General features: G+C 48.6%; 1 protein-coding gene across 2 annotated transcripts in view; it reads right to left on the reverse strand.

Moving 5' to 3' along the window:
* Positions 1–20,519, reverse strand: part of TBC1D2 (TBC1 domain family member 2) — a 59,888-nt gene extending 39,369 nt beyond the window's left edge. For both annotated transcript variants that reach the window (XM_074994471.1, XM_074994470.1), the window contains exons 1-3: positions 20,395–20,519; positions 2,730–3,165; positions 1,217–1,361 (exon numbers count right to left, since the gene is read on the reverse strand). In XM_074994471.1, coding sequence (XP_074850572.1) covers positions 1,217–1,361; positions 2,730–3,140 — 556 coding nt within the window. In that variant the 5' untranslated portion in view covers positions 3,141–3,165; positions 20,395–20,519. The remainder of the gene's footprint in view (positions 1–1,216; positions 1,362–2,729; positions 3,166–20,394) is intronic.
* Positions 20,520–21,502: the final 983 nt, after the last annotated feature.

Raw genomic sequence — 21,502 nt, forward strand, 5'->3', positions numbered from 1 at the left:
CCGCGATGGTGGCATCTGGGTCCCCCAGCCTCATGAGCCTGTGGAGGAGCATGGCGTTCATGGCGCGCACAACCTGCAGGGGAAGCACATGGGAGAGCACCAATGAGGGGTGAGCAGGGTGTGCGTGGCCCTCCCCTCCCCTGCCCTGCCCACCCCCCACCCCCGTGGTTCCTCTTACCTCCATGAGGACAGCCCCGATGGTGGCCTTGCCGACGCCAAACTGCTGGCCCACGGATCGGTAGCTGTCTGGAGTGGCCAGCTTCCAGACAGCGATGCCGACCCGTTTCTCCACTGGGAGGGCACGCCACATGGCGGTGTCCTGGTGCCTGAGTGCGGGGGTGAGCCACTGGCACAGCTCCATAAATGTCTGCCTGCCCATCCTAAAGTTCCTGAGCCAGCGGTCGTCGTCCCACTCGCCGAGCACCAGCCGCTCCCACCAGTCGGTGCTGGTGGGGTAGCTCCACAGGCGGCGGCGTGTGAGGGTCGGGGTGCTGCATGGTTGGGGGTTGAGTCCTGCTCCCCTGCAGGCTGCTCCTCCTCCGGTGTGGCAAGGAGGTGCTCAGCTGCCTCCCGCATGGCATGGATCAGGGCAAGCCCTGCTCCTGCAGGGAGGGCTGGGTGGACCTCTGGCTGCTGCTGCTGCTGCTGGGGGTCCATGACTGCGTCGCCCGAGGTGTGCATGCCTATGGCTCCTCAGACCGCGTGCTGTGCAGGCTGTGTGTGTCTGGGAGGGGCCCTTTAAGGGAGCGGCTAGCTGTTGCCCCGGAAGTGCTAGTCCGCCCTGTGACCCTGTCTGCAGCTGTGCCTGGCATCCCTATTTCGATGTGTGCTACTTTGGCGTGTAGACGTTCTCTCGCAGCGCCTATTTCGATGTGGTGCTGCGCAACGTTGATGTTGAACATCGACGTTGCCAGCCGTGGAGGACGTGTAGACGTTATTCATCGAAATAGGCTACTTCGAAGTAGGCTTCACGTGTAGACGTAGCTAAGATGAGCTGTCCAATGGGAGTTAGCATTGCTTTTATTACCAAGGTTAAAGGTTTCAAGCAGGTTTCCGACTCCACCATGAATGAAGTCAATGGGAGCTGAAGAAGCTCAGCTCTTCCGAGATTTGGCACCTAGTTTGGTGCCTTTTTTGAAACTGCTTGCCTAAGACCTTTGTTCAGTGATCTAAGAAGGGGGAAAAATACGGAAATAGTTAACCATTTAATACCTACTTGTTTCATTGAGCAGAGGTTCATCCACAGGCAGGGCTGTCACAGTGACATTGTCCACAGGAAAGCCAGTCTGGGCATTGCAAAACACCCAACGCTTCATCTGCAGCTGCTGCAGCCAGTACATGCTGGCCTGCTTGTTGACTGCCTAATATTACATAAAAAGGTATGATATGGATCTCTGATGTGCCATGTGCAGCCTGCTCTAAGTCCCCAAAGAGTTGATCACTACTTCCCTGCTCTAGTCTACCTAATGTTGGCCACGCAGGAGGCATGTGCTCCGCAAGCACCATGCTCCTATGTAACCCTCATTCAACAGGCATGGAGTAAATCCTGAACCCTGTTCTCCAAGGCCTACCAGACTATTTGCTATAGTGCAGTGTTTCTCAAACTATGTTCCACAGAACACTGGTTTTCTGTGAACAACTCGCAGGTGTGCCGCCAGCATCTGATACTTTTTTGAAATCGTATACTAATGGTATATATTTTCTGCTGTTAGAACAAGACACAATGTTATTTCTTCATTGCTATGATACCTGATTAAATTACTTCATTTTGTTTTCGCTGTGTATGTTGGTGTTTGGTTATTTTTGGTCTGACAAATTTTTTTTTTGTATTTTTAAGAAAATTTTCATAGCTGTTCTGCATAAAAAATATTATTGTTTGGTATTCCGTGGTCTCAAAAAGTTTAAGAAGTACTGCTATAGTGGATGTCTGGTCTCCATATTATCTCTAATTTTAAAGGAAAAGCCTGCCACACCTGAGATTTCTGGCCTTGCTGCATTGGGCAGTGATGCAGAGAGAGTTGAAAGCCATATGAATTAATTTGGAAAATCTCCACCCTCAGTCTGCTTTCATTACTGGTAATCCATTGCTCTGTCCCACAGGGGTCCGAGGGAGATCTGAGAATTGATCATGGGGCTCTGCAACTGAGTCAGGTCAGGCCTGTTGTCCTCAAGATCTCGAGAACCAAGGAATCTTTTACTAAATCTAGGTGGGAAAAGAGAGACTGATGACCTCCAGCATCTGACTGTAACTGGAGGCAAATGTACACAAATTTAAGAGGAAGTTTTAAGCACTTTGGGCAAAAATATGGCAGACAAACTGCAGCCAGTGCTACTGAGTTTAACAGGAAGGAACAGGGTGTTTATTCTCCCACCCCAACTGTCACAGTGAGCTTCCGAGTTGACTCAGCAGCCCTCAAGCCAGGAAAGCTCAGTGTTGTATTGGAAGAGTTACGTCCTGGAGTTCAAATAATCTTGACTTAACTTTCTTTTTCAATTCCATACCCAGTTCTGCTCCCATTGAAGCTAGTGGAGCTACCTTGGTTTTACAACAGCATCAGAGGGAGAATCAGGTCCAAAAGCTGCAGGACAGCCTGCTTTCATAGTAGTGCTTAACTCTTGCTATTGAGCTTTTACCTGGATCATTTTAATGCAAGATCATTCCCACTAACAGTTATAATACTAGCTGCTACATTTCACAATAGCTGTTGCCTAGAAGATATGGTGCTCACCTTAAGGATAAACACTCGGCTGGGAGTTCTGATTTCAAAAACTCCCTCATCTGCTTCCATCTTGCAATCAAAACTAGCACTGGAGAGATCAATGCTCCCCAAAGGGTTAATATCATAAGCTGTCCTGAAATACAGTAAGTGACACTTATTTTCATCATAAAAGAACCAACGAGACTTCCAGGCCTTGATTGGCCCCTTGGCCCCAAGTTTATTTAAATAGCCACAGAGTTTTTTTCTGGGCCCTTCTCTGCTAGGTTTGAGGTGTGCATTTCCCAAGTCCCAATGAGGCGAAGACACAGCTCTTTCTTCCATGGAGCCTGCATTACTGCTGTTATCATTTGAATTTGACTCATCTGGTTTGCCTGGAATTCCAGCCCGGGGACATTTTCCACTTTCAGATCTGTTTTCCATCTCTTCCAGAAAATATCTCCTAAACCTGGAAATAGAATTGCAACAGGAAACTTACTAGGTAAAGTATAAGGATAACCCAAAATACTGTTGAGAATAGATGTGTAATGGTCTAATATTTTCAAAATGGAGTGTTACAGTTTGAATCCTTCACCCATACACTCAAATTAGCATATGAACAGCCATACTGGGTAAGACCAAATGTCCATCTACGCTGGTATCCTGTCTTCCAGCAATGGCCAGAGCCATGTACTCTAGAGGGAATTAACAGATTAGCTAATCATTAAGTGACCCATCTCTTGTCATCTATTCTCAGCTTTTTGAAAACAGAAGCTAGGGAGACCATCCCTGCCCATCCTGTCTAGTAGCCGTTGATGGACCTATCCGACACAAACATATGTAGTTTTTCTTTTTTAAAATCTTGTTATAGTCTTGGCCTTGACAACACCCTTTGACAGTACATTATATGAAGAAATATTTCCCTTTGTTTATTTTAAACCAGTTGTCTGTTAATTTCATTGGGGGACTCCTGCTTCTTAGCTTATGAGTAACTAACACTTCTTTATTTACTTTCTCCACATCCATTATGATGTTACAGACCTCGATCATATCCCACCTTAGTTGTGTCTTCTTCAAACATAAAGTTCAAGTCTTGTTCATCTCTCCTCATATGCAAGTTAAATAGTAACAGAGAGGTAGCCGTGTTAGTCTGTACTCTCACAAAACAACACAACTGAACACAACAGCAGTCATGGAGCACTTTAAACACTAAAAAATAATTTATTAAGTGATGAGCCTTTGTGGGACAGACCCACTTCTTTACCACTCGTCATCTGCCTCACTTCTAAAGGCGCTGGGTACCCAGCAGTTCCCACTAACTTTAACCCTTGGAATGGCTCTCACTTTCCCTTTCCCCAGTGCCTTTCCTCTAGCATCCATTCATTCTGCCATTCACTTTTCCACTCTGAAATCAGAGTGGGTGAAAAGGAGAGAAATGACACCATGACATGGTAAGCATTAGAAGCAAGCATACTAGACACAGTATTTTGGCAAGCTGAAGCAGGGGTGGCAGTTTCCTGCCATATCACTGCTTTTGTGGTATCTATCCATAAACGATGTCATGTAGCGGTCTCTAATAAAAATGTATGTCATATTGATCCTCAGAATCCTTGCAAGATATATGTATCAATTACATTTAAAGACTTGTGCACTTGCACAGAAAATACGTTTTAAATCTGTCACTAACCAATGACATAAGCAGGTTTCCTCCAGACAAGAGGAAAGATGTATCTCTTGAAATGTAAACTAAGCATTGTAAGCAATGGAAGTGAGATTTACGTACTGAAAGTGAGATTTACGTAATGAGTCAACAGGAAAGGAGAATAAATAACAAAAGTGAGATTTACGTACTGAAAGTGAGATTTACGTAATGAGTCAACAGGAAAGGAGAATAAACAACAAAGAATTAGCTATAGGGTAGTTCAAGCACAACTGATCATGACTTGATCCCATTTATAATGTGCAAACAGAATAAAATTCAGACTCCTAATGTATTTTCTTGGTGCTTTAATGTAGCTAGTTTCATAAAACTGGAAAACAATTATGAACCAAATCAACTGGGACAAAGAATTTAAACAGAAAAATGTGAGTGACAATTAGTAATTGTGACAGAGAGATAGCCATGTTAGTCTGCATTCTATCAAAACAAAAAAGCAGTCATGTAGCACTTTAAAGACTAACAAAATAATTTATTAGGTGATGAGCTTTCATGGGACAAGACCCACTTCTTCAGACCCTAGCCTTACCAGAACAGACTCAATATATAAAGCACAGAGGTCCAAAAATTGTTATCAGGGTTGACAAATCAGAAATATTGTTATCAAGGCTGGCAAATCAGAAGAGCAGAGAGGCAGTGGGAGGGAGGTGTGGGGTGGGGAAGTTATGAGTTAGATAAAGCAAAGTATGTAAAAGAGGCTCTCAATTCAAAAAAGGATGTGGATAAAATGGAGAGGCTCAGAAAAGGGTCAGGAGAAAGATCAAAGGATTAGAAGACAGAGGCCACATCTAGACTACAAAGTTTTGTCAGCAAAACCCATGGAGCATGTACACATAAAATGCGTTTTGTCAACAGAGTGTCAACAAAACAGAGCACTTTCCCAGAAAGTGTTATCCCTCTCCGTGTTGAGGAATAATGCTTCTGTCGACACAGTACTGCAAATAAAAGTGGTGTATAGACTCTCTGGACCCCCTCTGTTGACAGAGAGAGAGGTCTTACATGGTGCCAGCCAGCTGGAGCCAGGAGGCATGCTCTGCCGCAGAAACAGGGTTCTATGGTCTGTGCCTATGGTAGCCCTTAAAAGCACAGGGAGCCCCATTCCAGTAAGTAGGCAGCATGGAAGCTGCTCAGGCTCCACGTTGTCTGCAGCCACACACCAGCACCAGCACCTGTGAGCAGCAGCTGAAGCAATGGCTCAGGCACCCAGAGACCCCATCCCCCTCGACCCTCCAGGAACCCCACTGAGGGGTCACAGGACTTAGTCCAGAGCAGAACTAAAGGCCTTGCTGGCCCTGTAGGGAGACGAGGTCCTGCTGCAGGACATGTTGGCCAGGTGGCACAATGCACTGGGCTATGCCCATGTTGCTGAAGCCCTGGTGGAGTGTGGCCACCCTGCCCGCACTTTGGAACAAGTTTTGGCAAAGGTGAAAGAGCTCCACCAGGACTATATGAGGACCTGTAATGCAAGGCAGTGGTGAGAAGCAGCAATGGCAACCTTCCCCTTTCATGAGGAGCTCCCCCTGTGAGGGCACCCTGGATACAGGAGAGGTGGATCCCCCATCCCAGAGGGAGCAGGAGCCAGACCCATAGTCCCAGCAGGTGCCCACCAGCCAGGATGACTCCAACAACTCGAGTGAGGGGGCGCTGGCACTAGAACTGGAAGGGACCTCGAGAGGTCATTGAGTCCAGTTCCTGGCCCTCTTGGCAGGACCAAGCACTGTCTAGACTCCAAAGAGAAATTTCTGAGCTACAATTCATCTGCAAATTCGACGCCCTCAGCTCAGGCTTAAACAAAGACTGTGAATGGCTGGCTAAATACAAAAGCAGCTTCCCCTCCCTTGGTGTTCACACCTCCAGATCAACTGCTGGTAGTAAGCCTCACCCTTGCTGACTGAGCTAACCTTGTTATCCCCACCCTTGCTCTGGCTTATTTATACCAGGCCCTGCAGATTTCCAAGACCAGCATCTGATGAAGTGAGCCTGTGCTCACGAAAGCTCATGCTCAGAACTTTTCTGTTAGTCTATAAGGTGCCACAGGACCCTTCGTTGCTGTTACAGATCCAGACTAACACGGCTACCCCTCTGATACTTGTCTAGACCATGCGTTTCCAAACTGGGGAGGCGTCAAGAAATTCCAGGGGGGGGCATGAGGTGACCCAGCCCCCCCATTATTTCCCACGCCCAAAGAAAAAGCCAGCCTTTGCTTCCGGCTCTCAGCCCCTGCCATTTTATGTGGTCAACCCTGCATAGCTGCTATAAAAAAGCAGACAGCTGGCAAAGACCCATATGGAGTTGGCTGCCTCCTGCACAGGGGAGTGAGTGTGGATTGGGGAGGGAAGGGGAGGGGGAGGAGGAGAAAGATGAGGTTAGATGAGGGCTGGGGGTGCCTGGCTTTAGGGAGGGGAAGGAGTGAGTGGGGTACGGGGGTGCCTGGCTTTGGAGGAGGGGAGGGGCTTGGGCAAGTGGTCTCGCGGGGCTCAGGTGGCTGTCCCCGGCATAGCATGGTTTCGGCAGCTCAGGCTTGCGGGCAGGTGGCTGGCCCCAACAGTGCAGGGCTTGGTCAGCCTGGACAGGCAGCTCTGGCAGCACAGGGCTCAGGCAGCTGGACAGCTGGGGCTGCACCAGTCATCTATCATGTCCCCACTAAGTCTTCTCTTTTCTAAACTAAACAAGCCCAGTTCTTTCAGTCTTCCCTCATAGTGCATGTTCTCTAGACCTTTAATCATTCTTGTTGCTCTTCAACAGACATTCTCCAATTTCTCCACATCTTTCTTGAAATGTGGTGCCCAAAACTGGACACAATACTACAATTGAGGCCTATTCAGCGCAGAGTAGAGCAAAAGAATGATGTCTTGTTCGCTACACTCCTGTTATTGCATCCCAGAATCATGTTTGCTTTTTTTGCAACAGCATCACACTGTTGACTCATAATTAGCTTGTGACACACTATGACCACTAAATCCCTCTCCACAGTACTCCTTCCTAGATGGTGGTTTCCCATTCTATATGTATGAAGCTGACTGTTCCTTCTTAAGTGAAGGATGTTGCATTTGTCCTTATTAAACTTCATCCTGTTTACCTCAGACCATTTCTCCACTTCACCCAAATCGTTTTGAATTATGACCCTGTCCTTCAAAGCAGTTGCAACCCCTCCCAGCTTGGTATCATCTGCAAAATTAACGGGCATATTCTCTATGGCAGTAGCTAAATCATTGATGAAGATTTTGAATAAAACTAGTCCCAAAACAGATCCCTGTGGAACCCCACTTGTGATGCCCTTCCAGCATGACTGCAAACCGTTAATAACTACTCTTTGAGAATGGTTATCCAGTCAGTTATGCACCCACCTTATATTGGCATCAGCTAAGTTGTATTTGCTTATTTTACTGATAAGAAGATCATGCAAGACCATAACAAATGCCTTACTAAAGTGTAGTTATACCACACCCACCACTTCTCCCTTATCCACAACACTTGTTATCCTGTCAAAAAAAGCTATCGGATTGGTCTGGCATGATTTGTTCTTTACATATCCATGCTGGCTGTTACCTATCACCTTATTTGCATCCAAATGGTTGCAGATGAATTCCTTAATTATTTACTCCATTATCTTTCCTGGCACAGAAGTTAAACTGACTGGTCTGTAGTTTCCTGGGTTGTTCTTTTTCTCCTTTTATAGATGGGCACTACATTTCCTCTTTTCCAGTCTTCTGGAATCTCTCCTGACTTCCAGGACTTTTCAAAAGATGATAGTTAAAGTCTCAGAAAGCTCCTTTATCTGCTTCTTAGGTATTCTAGCATGTATTTCATCAGGCCTTGGTGACTTGCAGACATCTAATTTTTCTAAGTAATTTTTAACTTTGTTCTTTTTTTATTTTATCCTCTAAACCTACCCCCTTCCTGCTAGCATACATTATGTTAGGCATTTCTGCATCAGCCTTCTTGGTGAAGACAGAAACAAAGAAGCCATTTACCTCAGCCATTCCAAGTTTCCTGCTATTGTTTCGCCCTCCTCACTGAGTAGTGGGCCTACCCTGTCCTTGGTCTTCCTCTTGCTTCTAAAGTATTTATAGAATTACTTCTTGTTATCCTTTATGTCTCTAGCTAGTTTAAGCTCATTTTGTGCCTTTCTAATCTTGCCCCTGCATACATGTATTGTTTGCTTATATTCATCTTTTGTAATTTCTCCTAATTTCCATTTTTATATGATACCTTTTTGATTTTGAGGTCCTGCAAGATCTCCTGGCTAACCCAAGCCTGTCCTTTAGCAAATTTTCTATCTTTTCTATACAGTGGTATAGCTTGTTTTTTGGCTCTTAATAACGTCCCTCTGAAAAACTGCCAACTCTCTTCAGTTGTTTTTTTCTCTCACTCTTGCTTCCCATGGGACCTTAACTACCAGCTCTGTAAGTTTACCAAAATTTGCTTTCCTGAAACCCATTGTCTCTATTTTGCTGCTCTCCCTTTTACAATTTTTTTTCAAATTCTCAACGAGTTCCTCCCTATTTATTAAAATCATATCTAGAACTGTTTGTCCCCCTCCCCTCCCGTAGCTTTTTCTAAATGTCATCCAAGAACTTTCTGGATAGTCTGTGCCTCACTGTGTTAGTTTCCCAACGTATGTCGGGATAGTTGAAGTCCCCCATCACCACCAAATCCTGTGTTTTGGATGACTTTGTTAGTTGTTTAGAAAAAGCATCATCCACCTCTTCTACCCAACTAGGTGGTCTGTAGCAGACCACTAATATGACATCACTCTTGCTTTTTACCCCTTTTAACCTAACCAAGAGAGTCTTAACATGTTTGTCTCCTACATCCATCTCAGCCCAGGTGTGCACATTTTTAATACATAAAGCAACATCTCCTCCTTCTTTACCATGACGATCCTTCTGGAGGAACTTGTACCCTTCTATACCAATATTCCAATCATGTGTATTACCCCACGAAGCCTCTGTAATACCAGTTATATCACAGTTATGTTTATTCAGGATTATTAGGATTGCAAGTTCTTCCTACTTATTACCCATATTTCTTGCATTTGTATATAAGCATCTAAATACTGATTTGGTTTTGCCTCCCAATTCTGCATAGTCCCCCTTTTTTCTCTGCTATTATAGCCCATAATCCCTCCCCTTTCCAACCCAGCTCCCAAGTTTTGTACTTACCTGTGGGCTTTGGTCACCTGTCCCCATCAAACCTAGTTTAAAGCCCTTCTCATTAGGTTAGCCAGTCTCAATCCAAATACATTCTTCACATTCCTCAAAAAGTGAATTCCATCCCTGCTTAGCAGTCCTACATAAATCATGGGATGCTATCCCATGAAACAAAAGCACTCCTGGCAACACCATCCTCGAAGCCAGGCATTCACTGCCAGGATGCACCTGTTTCTGCCCGGGCCCCTGCCTTTGACAGGAAGGACTGAGGAGAACACCACCTGTGCCCCCAACTCCTTCACCCACACTCCAGGAGCCCTGTAGTCATGTTTGATCTGCTCAAGGTTACACCTTGCAGTACCATTCGTGCCAACATGGATGAGTAGCATGGGTTAGTAGTCAGTAGGCCGGATAATCATAGAAAGATAGAGCTGGAAGAGACCTAAAAAAGCCATCAATACAGCCCCCTGCCCTAGGCAGGACCAAACCCATCAGATCAGCCCAGCCAGGTGTGGAAGTATAACATTGTATAAGTATAACGTTGTATAAGGGGACATGCTGGATACATTGTATATGAGAGGGCATGCCAGAACATGTTACAAAGTATCTGAGGGAGCACACGTAGGGACAGTTAGCTTTTGAATGGAGAAGCAATTAAGATGGAGCCAGCACGTCTAAGAAGCAGGCATCAGAATGGAAGGTGTGAAGGGCAATTAGTTAAGTTAACTGGAAGCTGTTAAAGGAGATTGTTAAGGGTGGCAGGTAATTGAAGATACCTGACTGGTCTCAGGGATCTCGAAGGGTGGTGACTAAAATCTTTTTCTTCTTTTGTCTGTAACTTCTCTGTAACTTGTTCTCCAAAAAACTGTATAAATTAAGAGACACAAGCCCCACTCGGGGGGCTCGCTTCTAAATGTATTAGCAGAGCGGCTTTGCTAATAAAACAGAGTGGTCTGATAAATTGTGAGTCTGAGTCAAACTTTGACACAGGGCTTTGTCAAGGCGAGACTTAAACACCTCCAGGGATGGAAACTCCACTACTTCCCTGGGTAGACCGTTCCAATGCTTCACCGCCCTCCTAGTGAAAAAGTTTTTCCTAATGTTCAACCTGGACCTTCCCAACCGCAACTTGAGACCATTGTTCCGTGTTCTGCCATCCGTGACCACTGTGAACAGCCTCTCTCCAGCCTCTTTGCAACCTCCCTTCAGTAAGTTGAAGGCTGTTATCAAGTCTCTCCTCAGTCTTCTCTTCTGCAAACTAAACAGTCCCAATTCCCTCAACCTTTCTTCCTAAGTCATATGCTCCAGCTCCCTAATTATTTTGGTTGCCCTCCGCTGGACCCTCTCCAGTGTGTCCACATCCTTCCTATAACTGGGGACCCAGAACTAGACACAGTACTCCAGGTGCGGCCTCACCAAAGCCGAATAAAGAGGAACAATCACTTCTCTGGAACTATTGGCAACACTCCTCTTGATGCAACCTAATATACCATTAGCTTTCTCGGCTACAACGGCACACTGTTGACTCACGTCCAGCTTCTTGTCCACTACAGCTCCCAGGTCCTTTTCTGTAGAACTACTACCAAGCCAGTTAGACCCCAGCCTGTAACAATGCTTGGAATTCTTCCGGCCTAAATGCAGAACTCTGCACTTGTCCTTATTGAACCTCATCAGATTTCCTGCAGCGCAGTCTTCCAATTTGTCTAAGTCACTCTGAACCCTGTCCCTACCCTCCAGCGTATCTACCTCTCCCCCTAGCTTAGTGTCATCCACCAACTTGCTGAGGGTGCCATACAACCCCTCATCCAGGTCACTGATAAATATGTTGAACAGGACAGGACCCAGAACCGAACCTTGGGGCACTCCACTAGAAACTGACCGCCACCTTGACATCGAGCCATTGATCACTACCCGCTGGGCGCGACCTTCTAACCAACTTTCTATCCATCTTACTGTCCATTTATCCAATCCACATTCCTTTAACTTGCTGACAAGAATATTGTGGGAGAATCTATCAAAAGCTTTGCTCAAGTCAAGATAAATCACATCCACTGATCTTCCCCTAACCACAGAGCCAGTTATCTCATCGTAGAAACTAATCAGACTGGTCAGGCATGACTTGTCCTTCACGAATCCATGCTGACTATTCCTGATCACTTTCCCCTCCTCCAAGTGCCTCAAAATGACTTCCTTGAGGAGCCCCTCTATGATTTTTCCAGGGACTGATGTAAGACTGACCGGCCTATAGTTCCCTGGATCATTCTTCTTCCGTTTTTTAAAGATGGGCACTACATTTTCCTTTTTCCAGTCATCCAGGATCTCTCCTGATCTCCACGACTTTCAAAGGTAATGGCCAAGGGCTCCTCAACAACAAAGCCTCCATAACGTCTCAGATACGAGCACCTAGCAGGCAGCATACCTCCCAGGATGACAGGTCAGGGTGGCAGATGGGTGCCTCCCTCCCCCTAAGAAAAGAGTCTCTGACCAACACTACCCTATGTTTCTTCCTCAAAGTGGTGGCAGCAGACCCCCCCCAGCCTTGGGGGTACAAGGCTTCTCTGCTTCTGTTGTAGGGGGTGATTCCTCATCTTCCGTATCCAGAATGGTATAACCGTTTCCCATTACCATTGTGGGAGGGTTGGAACCAGGAATGGAGCACTGCCTGCTTCCAGAAGTGAGCAGCTGCCAGTGTCCCCCCAAGCAATCTCCTCCTCCACTGAAAATGTGTCAGTACTCTTTTGTGGTGGGACAGCTATCTTGACTTCATCTGTCTCCACTTGAACTCTCTCCAGGAATTGCTCGTGGATATGGATACTCCTTAGCCTAGACACCTCCTCCTGTAGCTCTCCCACCTGTCTCCTGAGAGGTTCCATCAGAAGACACCTTCCACAAAGGACGGTCCCGCAAGCCTGGATTTCAGTACGGAGGAACTGCAAGTCACAGTCCTTGTAAAACCACACATGTTGTGGGTGGAGGCATCTCTTAGCAGGATGTCTGATTACAGGCACAGGTGGAAGAGACAGGAGCAGTGTTTGCAGAGGTGTGCAAAGAATCACAGGACTGGAAGGGACCTCAGGAGGTCATCTCGTCCAGCTCCCTGCTTAAAGCAGGATCAACCCCAACTAAGTCATCTCAGCCAGGATCTTGTCAAACTGGGACTTAAAAACCTCGAGGGATGGAGAATCCACCACCTCTCATGATTTCAGTGCTTCACCACCCTGTTGGTGAAGTACTCTTTCCTAATATCCAACCTACTCCTCTGCTTCTGCAACTTCAGTCCACAGCTCCTTGTTCTGCCATCTGTCACCTCTGAGAACGGTTTCTCGCCATCCTCTTTAGAGCTCCCCTTTCAGGAAGTTAAAGGCTGCTGTTAAATCACCCCTCAGTCTTCTCTTCTGGAAACTAAATAAGCACAGATCTCTCAGCCTCTCCTCATAGGTGATGTGCTCCAACCCCTTAGTCATTTTTGTTGCCCTCCACTGAACCTGCTCAAGCACATCCACATCCTTTTTATACCGGGCATGGGAGCAGGGGGCCAAAACCGGACACAATATTCCAGATGCGGCCTCACCAGTGCCAAATAGAGGGGAACAACCACTTCTCTAGATCTGCTTGCAATGCTCCTTCTAATGTACCCTAATATGACATTAGCCTTCTTAGCTACAAGGGCACACGGTCTACTCATATCCCGCCTTTCATCCACCATGACACCTAAGTCTCTTTCCACTGTACTGCTGCTTAGCCAGTCGGTCCCCATCCTATAACAATGCTTAGGATTCTTCTGTCCCAAGTGCAGGACTCTACACTTCTCCTTGTTGAACCGCATCAGATTTCTTTCAGCCCAACTCTCCAATTTATCTAGGTCACTATGGATCCTATCTCTCTCTACCCTCCAATGTATCGACCTCTCCTCCTAGCTTCGTGTCGTCTGCAAACTTGCTGAGAGTGCAATCCAATTCCTCATCCAGGTCATTAATAAACATATTGAAGAAAACCCACCCGCGAACTGAGCCTTGCGGCACTCTGCTTGAAACTGACCACCATCCAGATATTGAGCCATTGACCACTACCCGTTGGGCCTGACCATCAAGCCAGCTTTCTATCCATCTTATAGTCCATGGATCCAATCCATACTTCCTCAACTTATGGGCAAGAATGTTGTGGGAGACTGTAACGAAAGCTTTACTGGAGTCAAGGTGTATCACATCCACTGACTTTCCCATGTCCACAGAGCCTGTTACCTCATCATAGAAGTTAATCAGATTGGTGAGGCACGATTTGCCCTTGGTGAATCCACATTGACTACTCGATCACTTTCCCCTTTTCCAAGTGCTCCAAAATGGACTCCTTGAGGATCCCCTCCATTATTTTTCCAGGAATTAAGGTAAGGCTGACCTGTCTGTAGTTCCCTGAATTGTCCTTCCTTTTTAAAGATGGGCACTACATTTGCCTTTTTCCAGTCAGCTGGGATCTTTCCTGATCTCCAAGAGTCTTCACTGATAATGGCCAAAGGCTCGGTAATGACATCTGCCAATTCCCACAGTACCCTTGGGTGCATTAAATCCAGCCCCATGGATTTGTGTACATCTGGTTTTTCTAGGTAGCTCTTAACTTGTTCCTTCCCCACTGATGGCTGCCATTCAGTTGTGTGTCTTTCTACCCATAGTGGATTCCTGTCTGTCACACTTCCTCTTAAAACTCCGCTCTCTGCAGCCCCTATCTGATTCACTCCCTTGGTCGCTCTGAGCCTGGTTTTTTGAAGCCTGCAAACCTAGGTCAGGCCTGCCCCTTGTTAGTCACACAGGGGAAGGCTGATCAAAGGCAATCAAGGGAACAAGGGATCAAACAAGGTTCCATCCCTCCCACGTACACAATCCCAACTGCCACAATAACTGAAACCAAAATCACCTGCAATCAGAATTCAAAATTTAACCAGTCAAGCAAACTCACTTTCACCAAATGCTAGTTTGCTCACTAGACAGCCTCTTCAGAAATAAGATCTCTTTCTCTCCCTCTTAAAATTCCTGTCTGCAGCCCCGTGTCCACTACGCCCTGGAGTCTGGCTCTTCCCTCAGGGCTACCTCAGACATATTTGGGGGATCAGATGAGTACCGCACGGTGATATGCTCTGGGTGTGGGAGGTGGGTGGGTAGGAGACCACACCATGGGTGGGTGTGGGTCAGCCACCAGGGCAGCACCCTCACCAGTGGACAGTGCCCTGGGCCACACATATGTGGAAGACTGGGGGAAGGGCTGCCATGAGCCATGCTCACTTACCACCTATGCTGGGACCTCTCAGCAGTCATATACCCTCAGGGCCACTGGCCCATTGGGCAGGGGTGCCAGGAAGAGTTTGGGCATTCCCGTGCATCAGGACACACCATGCAGCGCGCACACATCCTGGGGGAGTGGGCTGCCTCACATGGTAGGGGGTGCGGCGTGACCTTGGGGGCCACGTGGCGGGAGGGATTCACCATGTTCCCCTTTCTCCTTACAGCCACAGCATCAGATGGCCATGCCAGCACACTCCACAGCCCACCAGGCTCAGCCCGCTCTGTGGCCAGACCAGCGCCAGCCAGCCCCGGTGCACCCCCTGAGGGGCCACCCACGCCACTGGCCTGGGGACAGCAATGTAACCACAGGGCCCGCTGCAGGGGGAAGGACGAGGCACTGTGCGCATATATGGCGGCCATGAAGTGGCAGAATGACTGCTGGAGTGGTGGGTGCAGGGTGAGAAGGCATGGTGGGCATAAGAATGGGAGAGGGATGCATAGGAGCACTAATGGAGGACAGGCTGGGCTGAGCTCATGGGCCATCTGGTTGCATTGACTGGTGGCCAACAGGCCTCGGCAGCCCAGGCACCTGCAGCTGACCCCTCTAAACACCCTGCCCCCACCATCCCTGCTGCTCTGGCCCCCTCTCCGCCCCTCCTGCTCCTTTCTCTACCCCGCCCCATCCCCCCCCCAGGCAGTCCTCAAATTGGCGGGGTGGATCATGTTTACCATCAGCCCCCATGCTGCGCAGTTTCAGCAGGGCAGGCTCAGCTGCCCCTCCCCCTGCGGCTCTCCTGCAGGCTAACTTCCCCACACATGGAGCAGCTCCTTGCCCTGCCAGCTTCCTCTTCAGGGGCTCCATGCCCTGCTGGCTTCCCCCCAGCCATAGCTGACTGCTCAGTGACTCTGGAGGCTGCCGCCACTTAAACAAAAAATACTGTTTAAGCGGCAGCAGCCCCAAAGCTGCAAGAGGAGTCAATGGAGGCAGCACTTGGAGCTACAACTGGCTCCTTAAAGAGCTGCATGTGGCTCCAGAGCCACAGGTTATCAACCCTGGTCTAGGGAGAGACAAAAACAGCTCCGAAAGAAACTGAAGAGTGACTTGATGGCAGTCTATAAGCATCTGCATGGGGAACAAATACTTAATAAGGGGCTCATCAATCTAGCAGAGAAAGGTATATCATAAGCCGCATCTACTTGTGCCGGCTACTTCAAAGTGGCCGCACCAACTTCAAAATAGCGCCCGCCACGTCTACACGTGGCGAGCGCTATTTCGAAGTTGTAATTGACATAAGGCGGCGAGACGTCGAAGTCACTATCCTCATGAGGAGATGGGAATAGAGCCCTACTTCGACGTTGAACGTTGAAGTAGGGCACATGTAGCCGATCCGCGTCCCGCAACATTGAAATAGCCATGGCGGCCATCAGCTGAGGGGTTGAGAGAGACTCTCTCCAGCCCCTGCGGGGCTCTATGGTCACCGTGTGCAGCAGCCTTTAGCCCAGGGCTTCTGACTGCTGCTGCTGCAGCTGGGGATCCATGCTGCATGCACAGGGTCTGCAACCAGTTGTCGGCTCTGTGGATCTTGTGCTGTTTAGTGCAAGTGTGTCTGGGAGGGGCCCTTTAAGGGAGCGGCTTGCTGTTGAGTCCACCCTGTGACCCTGTCTGCAGCTGTTCCTGGCACCCTTATTTCGATGTGGGCCGCTTTGGTGTGTTAGACGCTCCCCAGCAGCGCCTACTTTGATGTAGTGCTGCCCAACGTCGACGTTGAATGTCGACGGCACCAGCCCTGGAGGACATGTAGACGTTATTCATCGAAATAGCTTATTTCGATTTCGCTACATCAAAATAAGCTATTTCGATGTAGCATTCACGTGTAGATGTAGCTATAGAATCATAGAATACTAGGACTGGAAGGGGCCTGGAGAAGCCATCGAGTCCAGCCCCCTGCCCCAATGGCAGGACCAAGTACTGTCTAAACCATCCCTGATAGACGCCTATCTAACCTGTTCTTAAATATCTCCAGCAATGGAGATTCCACAACCTCCCTTGGCAATTTATTCCACTGTTTGACCCCCCTGACAGTTAGGAACTTTTTCCTAATGTCCAACCTAAACCACCCTTGCTGTAGTTTAAGTCCCTTGCCTCTTGTTCTATCCTCAGAGGTCAAAAAGAACAAGTTTTCTCCCTTCTCCTTATGACACCCTGTTAGATACCTGAAAACTGCTATCATGTCTCCCCTCAAATCTTCTCTTTTCCAAATTAAACAAGGCCAATTCTTTCAGCCTTTCTTCATAGGTCACATTCTCTAGACCTTTAATCATTCTTGTCGGTCTTTTCTGGACCCTCTCTAATCTTCCCACATCTTTCTTGAACTGCGGTGCCCAGAACTGGACACAATACTCCAGCTGAGGCCTAACCAGCGCAGAGTAGAGCGGAAGAATGGCTTCTCGTGTCTTCTTCACAACACACCTGTTAATACACCTCAGAATCATGTTTGCTTTTTTTGCAACAGCATCACACTGTTTAGCTTGTGGTCCACTATAACCCCTAGATCCCTTTCTGCTGTAGTCATTCGTAGACAGTTTCTCCCCATTCTGTATGTGTGAAACTGATTGTTCCTTCCCAAGTGGAGCACTTTGCATTTCTCCTTATTAAACTTCATCCTGTTTACCTCAGACCATTTCTCCAATTTATCCAGATCATTTTGAATTATGACCCTATCCTCCAAAGCAGTTGCAACCCCTCCCAGCTTGGTATCATCTGCAAACATAAGCAGTGTACTTTCTATGCCAATATCTAAATTGTTGATGAAGATATTGAACAGAACCGGTCCTAACACAGACCCCCTAAGGAACCCCACTTGTTATACTTTTCCAGCAGGATTGACAACCTTTAAGAACTACTCTCTGAGTACGATTACCCAGTCAGTTATGCACCCACCTGAGGAACTAAGGGATGGAAGTTGAAGCTAGATCAATTTAGAGAGGAATAAGGGGTAAAGTTTTAGTGCTGAGTGGGTTTCAACTGTGAAAGATGGCATTATCCTGGGCAAAACTTACTGTATTAAGTTAAACATTACTGAAATAAGTTTAAGTATTTCAGGACTCCATTACAGTAATACTGCAAGAGGCTATGTAATATTGTGGGATTGTCTAGAACATTTTAGAAGGAAGACAGAATTAAACCTATACTGGGAAAAAGGGGATTGCAAATCTACACCTAGGGACTCAACCTTTGAAGGTTTGTCCTACTGGGAGATCTTTAGTCTTCTGATCACCTTTTATCTGAGGATAACTCCTAGATGCAGACTGGATTCTCCAGGAACCAAACAGAGAAAGGGTTTGTGAATAACTAGCCTGAGTTTAAGCTGACTCAGAGCAAGCGGCGCCAATAGCCACTGTGAGCCCTGAGGCAAGGTGGGGGGGGTCAAGATCCGTGCCCCAAAGGGGTGGAGACAAGGGTGAAAGGGCAGGGCTGAGGGAAGTCAGCCCCACCCCCACACTCCCTCAGAGCTGCATGCTCCTTGGTGTCACAGTGCTCCATGGTGTTTCAAATAGGCCCAGAGATCTAGCAGCTGCTACTTTGGCAAAGGCAATGGCTGGAGCTTTGGGCCTCTTTAAAATGCTGGGTCTGGGGGCAACTGCCCCTTTTGCATTTCCCACCCCTCACCCTGTCAGCCGTCCTGGTCAGAGCCTTCTGTCTGATTCAGCCAATGGAGAGACCCTTTGGTCCTTAAAACTGTGGGCAGCTAGCTACAGTGTGATCAGTCTCTGAAGAAAAAGCAAACAGGCCTGATTAGCTAGTACCTGGTTGCATCTGATTAAGCAGGTCTTTGCCCAGAAAAGCTTATGCTCCAAAATATCTGTTAATCTATAAGGTGCTGCAGGACTTCTCATTGTTTCTGTAGATACAGACTAATGCAGCTACCCCTCTGATGCCTGATTAGCCAAGCCCTCTTTTGCTGGGAATTGTGGACAGAGAGCTGTGCAAGTTGGAAATACTCTGGTCAGGCGCAAAGGAGACACTATGAGACAACAATGGTTGGGCAGCCAGAAGTCTGGGAGAATGTACCCTTGCTAGACCACGTAGGGAAAATCAAGATGCAGTTGCCCTGAACTGGGACATCACCTACTGTCAAATATTCTACTAGACAGCAGAAACTGACATATTCCATGAAAGCCTGGCACCATATGGAATTTCAAACAATCTATAAACTTCATTGGACTGCCTTTTCTGATGCAGAAGTTACACAGGGAGCTCTAGCAAAGAGGCCACCTAGTGCAGGGGTAGGCAATAAGCAGCCCCTGAGATGGATGCAGTTCACCAGGATTAGCTCTTGGTGGGCTGCAAGTGCTTTATTTATGTGCACTTCCACAGATATGGGCACTCACAGCTCCCAGTGGCCACAGATTACTGTTAGTGGCCAATGGAAGCTGTGGGAAGCAGTGTCCCAGTCCATGCCACTTCCTTCAGCTCTCACTGGTCAATAACAGCAATCTGTGTCTAACAGGAGCTGCAAACAGCTGGACCTGTGGACATTCAGGTCAATAAAGTGCTGGTGGCTTGCTGGGACTAACCCTGGCAAACTGCTTCTGACTTATTGCCCACCCCTGTTCTCATGAGTGAGGAACCATACTCAGATCCCTTGATAGCAAATTCCACAACTGGTGCCATTGGCCTTATAGAATCACTTGTGAAGCAAGGTGGTCTTCACTGTGAGCAAGAAGATTGGAATCTGGTCTCACAACATAGGCAATTTTCTCTCTTTGCTCAGTGTCTATGGAGCCGCTAGCATAAAATTGGTCAAATACCAGTCTGTGGGCCAAATATATTTGCCCAAGCTGCAGGCATTAGCTAAGGCATTGACAAACTTGTAGCTGGAGACTCCAGACCAGTTCACCAGTATGTTCCCCCCAACCGCGGCTGGCACTTGCCAGCCAGGGCTCAGCCCCAGCTGTTTTTCAGCTGTGGGGGTCAGGGTTCCCCCACCGCCACAGCTGGCAGTTGCCAGCCAGTACTTGACCCCCACAGTTTCCCACCGTGGGGGGTTTAGGTTCCCCCGCGGCCCCAGCCAGGGTTCCTGTGGCTGGCACTCTGCACCCCAGCCAGTTTCCAACTGCAGGGTTCAGGGGTTCCCCCTGCACCTGGACGGGGTTCCCAAAGCTGGAGCTCCTGCCTGAACCACAGAGATGGGGAGTAACCCCAGGACTCTGCTGCTGCTGCCCCCTCTGTCTTCTGTACCAAGGGCACAGGAACCTTGGGTTGGGGGTAGCCCCAGGACACTGCTGCCACCCCTGTGGCACAGCACTGCCGGAATGTGAGGTACTCCCCAGAACACCCCTGCTGCCCTCTCTCCCCCACGTGCCGGTAACAGAGAACTGGTGGGAAGGGGTAACCCAAGACACCGCTGCCCGACGCTAGGCGAACCCTCTGCCAGGGTCGCAAGGAGCCGAAGGCGGGACTGAGACGCTTCCGCCAGGACCTCCGCGCTCTGGGAACGAAGGGAACGGAGTCCTCCATTCGCCCCGCCGGTCCCAGACCGCTCTGCGCTTACCAGGCTCGTAGCGCTTCTCCGGTCCGTGCTGCGCGACTCCCGGCAGCTTTCTGCGCCGAGCTGGGCGTCCCTCCGCTCGAGATTGGCCGGGAGCGGCGGGACTGGGAGAGTTCCGGGCGCGCGTACAGGGCGGAGTGGTTAGTGCGCCCGCTTGCGCTCTGCACCCTGCGCCCCACCTGCCGTTCGGCAGTGAAGTGTTCACATGTTCCCGTGCCACTGGCCTGCAGCACCCACGCAGGCCCGGCCTGGCCCCGCTTTGCGCTGTGCCAGGGCCGCCCCCTGCTGCAAGCTCCGCGGAACTGGGCTGCGCGTGAGAAAAGGGAGGCAGAGCAAGGGGAAAGGCTTCGGAAGGGCCGGGTCTGCCTTAGAAAGGCTTTGCCGCCCAATATAGCTGTACCCTGCAGCTCCCGCCGTGACGTGCAGGTTAAACCTGGTCCCCGCAAGGCGAAAACGATACTGGTGAAATAACGTTTGACCGTACTCCCAGGCCTGTCTGGAGCGGAGAGTGCTCTGGGATCTTCAAAGATGGAAACCCGGCGGGGCAGACGCCCTAATCCCGGACCCTCCTAGCTGCGGAAGGCAGCGGTCCTGAGCCCTGCCTGGAGCTGAAGGTTGCTGAAGACCGGAGCCCCGGATGGGGCGTGGCTGTCCAGGACATAGTAGGCATCCTTCAGTCCGCATAGACTATGGATCGTGCCCTTTATAGTTTCAATTGAGGACTTCATTTACAGCGTCTACTGTGACTATGAAGACCCACACGAGAGTGACAGTCCTTGCTGCATCTCTTGCAGATGTGGTGGGTGTCTGGCAAGTGCTTAGTGTGCTTTCTGTGCACTCGCTTCTCCTCTGCTAGCTGTCTGATCCTCATCTCGCCCTTCTGAAGGCCCTTGTGTAACCCCTGCCTCCATCTGCTGCGGTAGTCTGCTAGTTCTTCCCAGTTGTCCAGCTCGATGTCTACCTCTCTGAGGTCTCTCTTGCAGACATCTTTGTAGCGCAACTGGGGGCGTCCGGGAGGTCTTTTGCCAGAGGCTAGCTCACCATACAGGATGTCTTTTGGAATCCTTCCATCATTCATCCTGTGGACGTGGCCAAGCCAGCGGAGCCGACG

Source organism: Carettochelys insculpta, chromosome 5 (genome assembly GCF_033958435.1).
Source record: "Carettochelys insculpta isolate YL-2023 chromosome 5, ASM3395843v1, whole genome shotgun sequence".
Classification (NCBI taxonomy): domain Eukaryota; kingdom Metazoa; phylum Chordata; order Testudines; family Carettochelyidae; genus Carettochelys; species Carettochelys insculpta.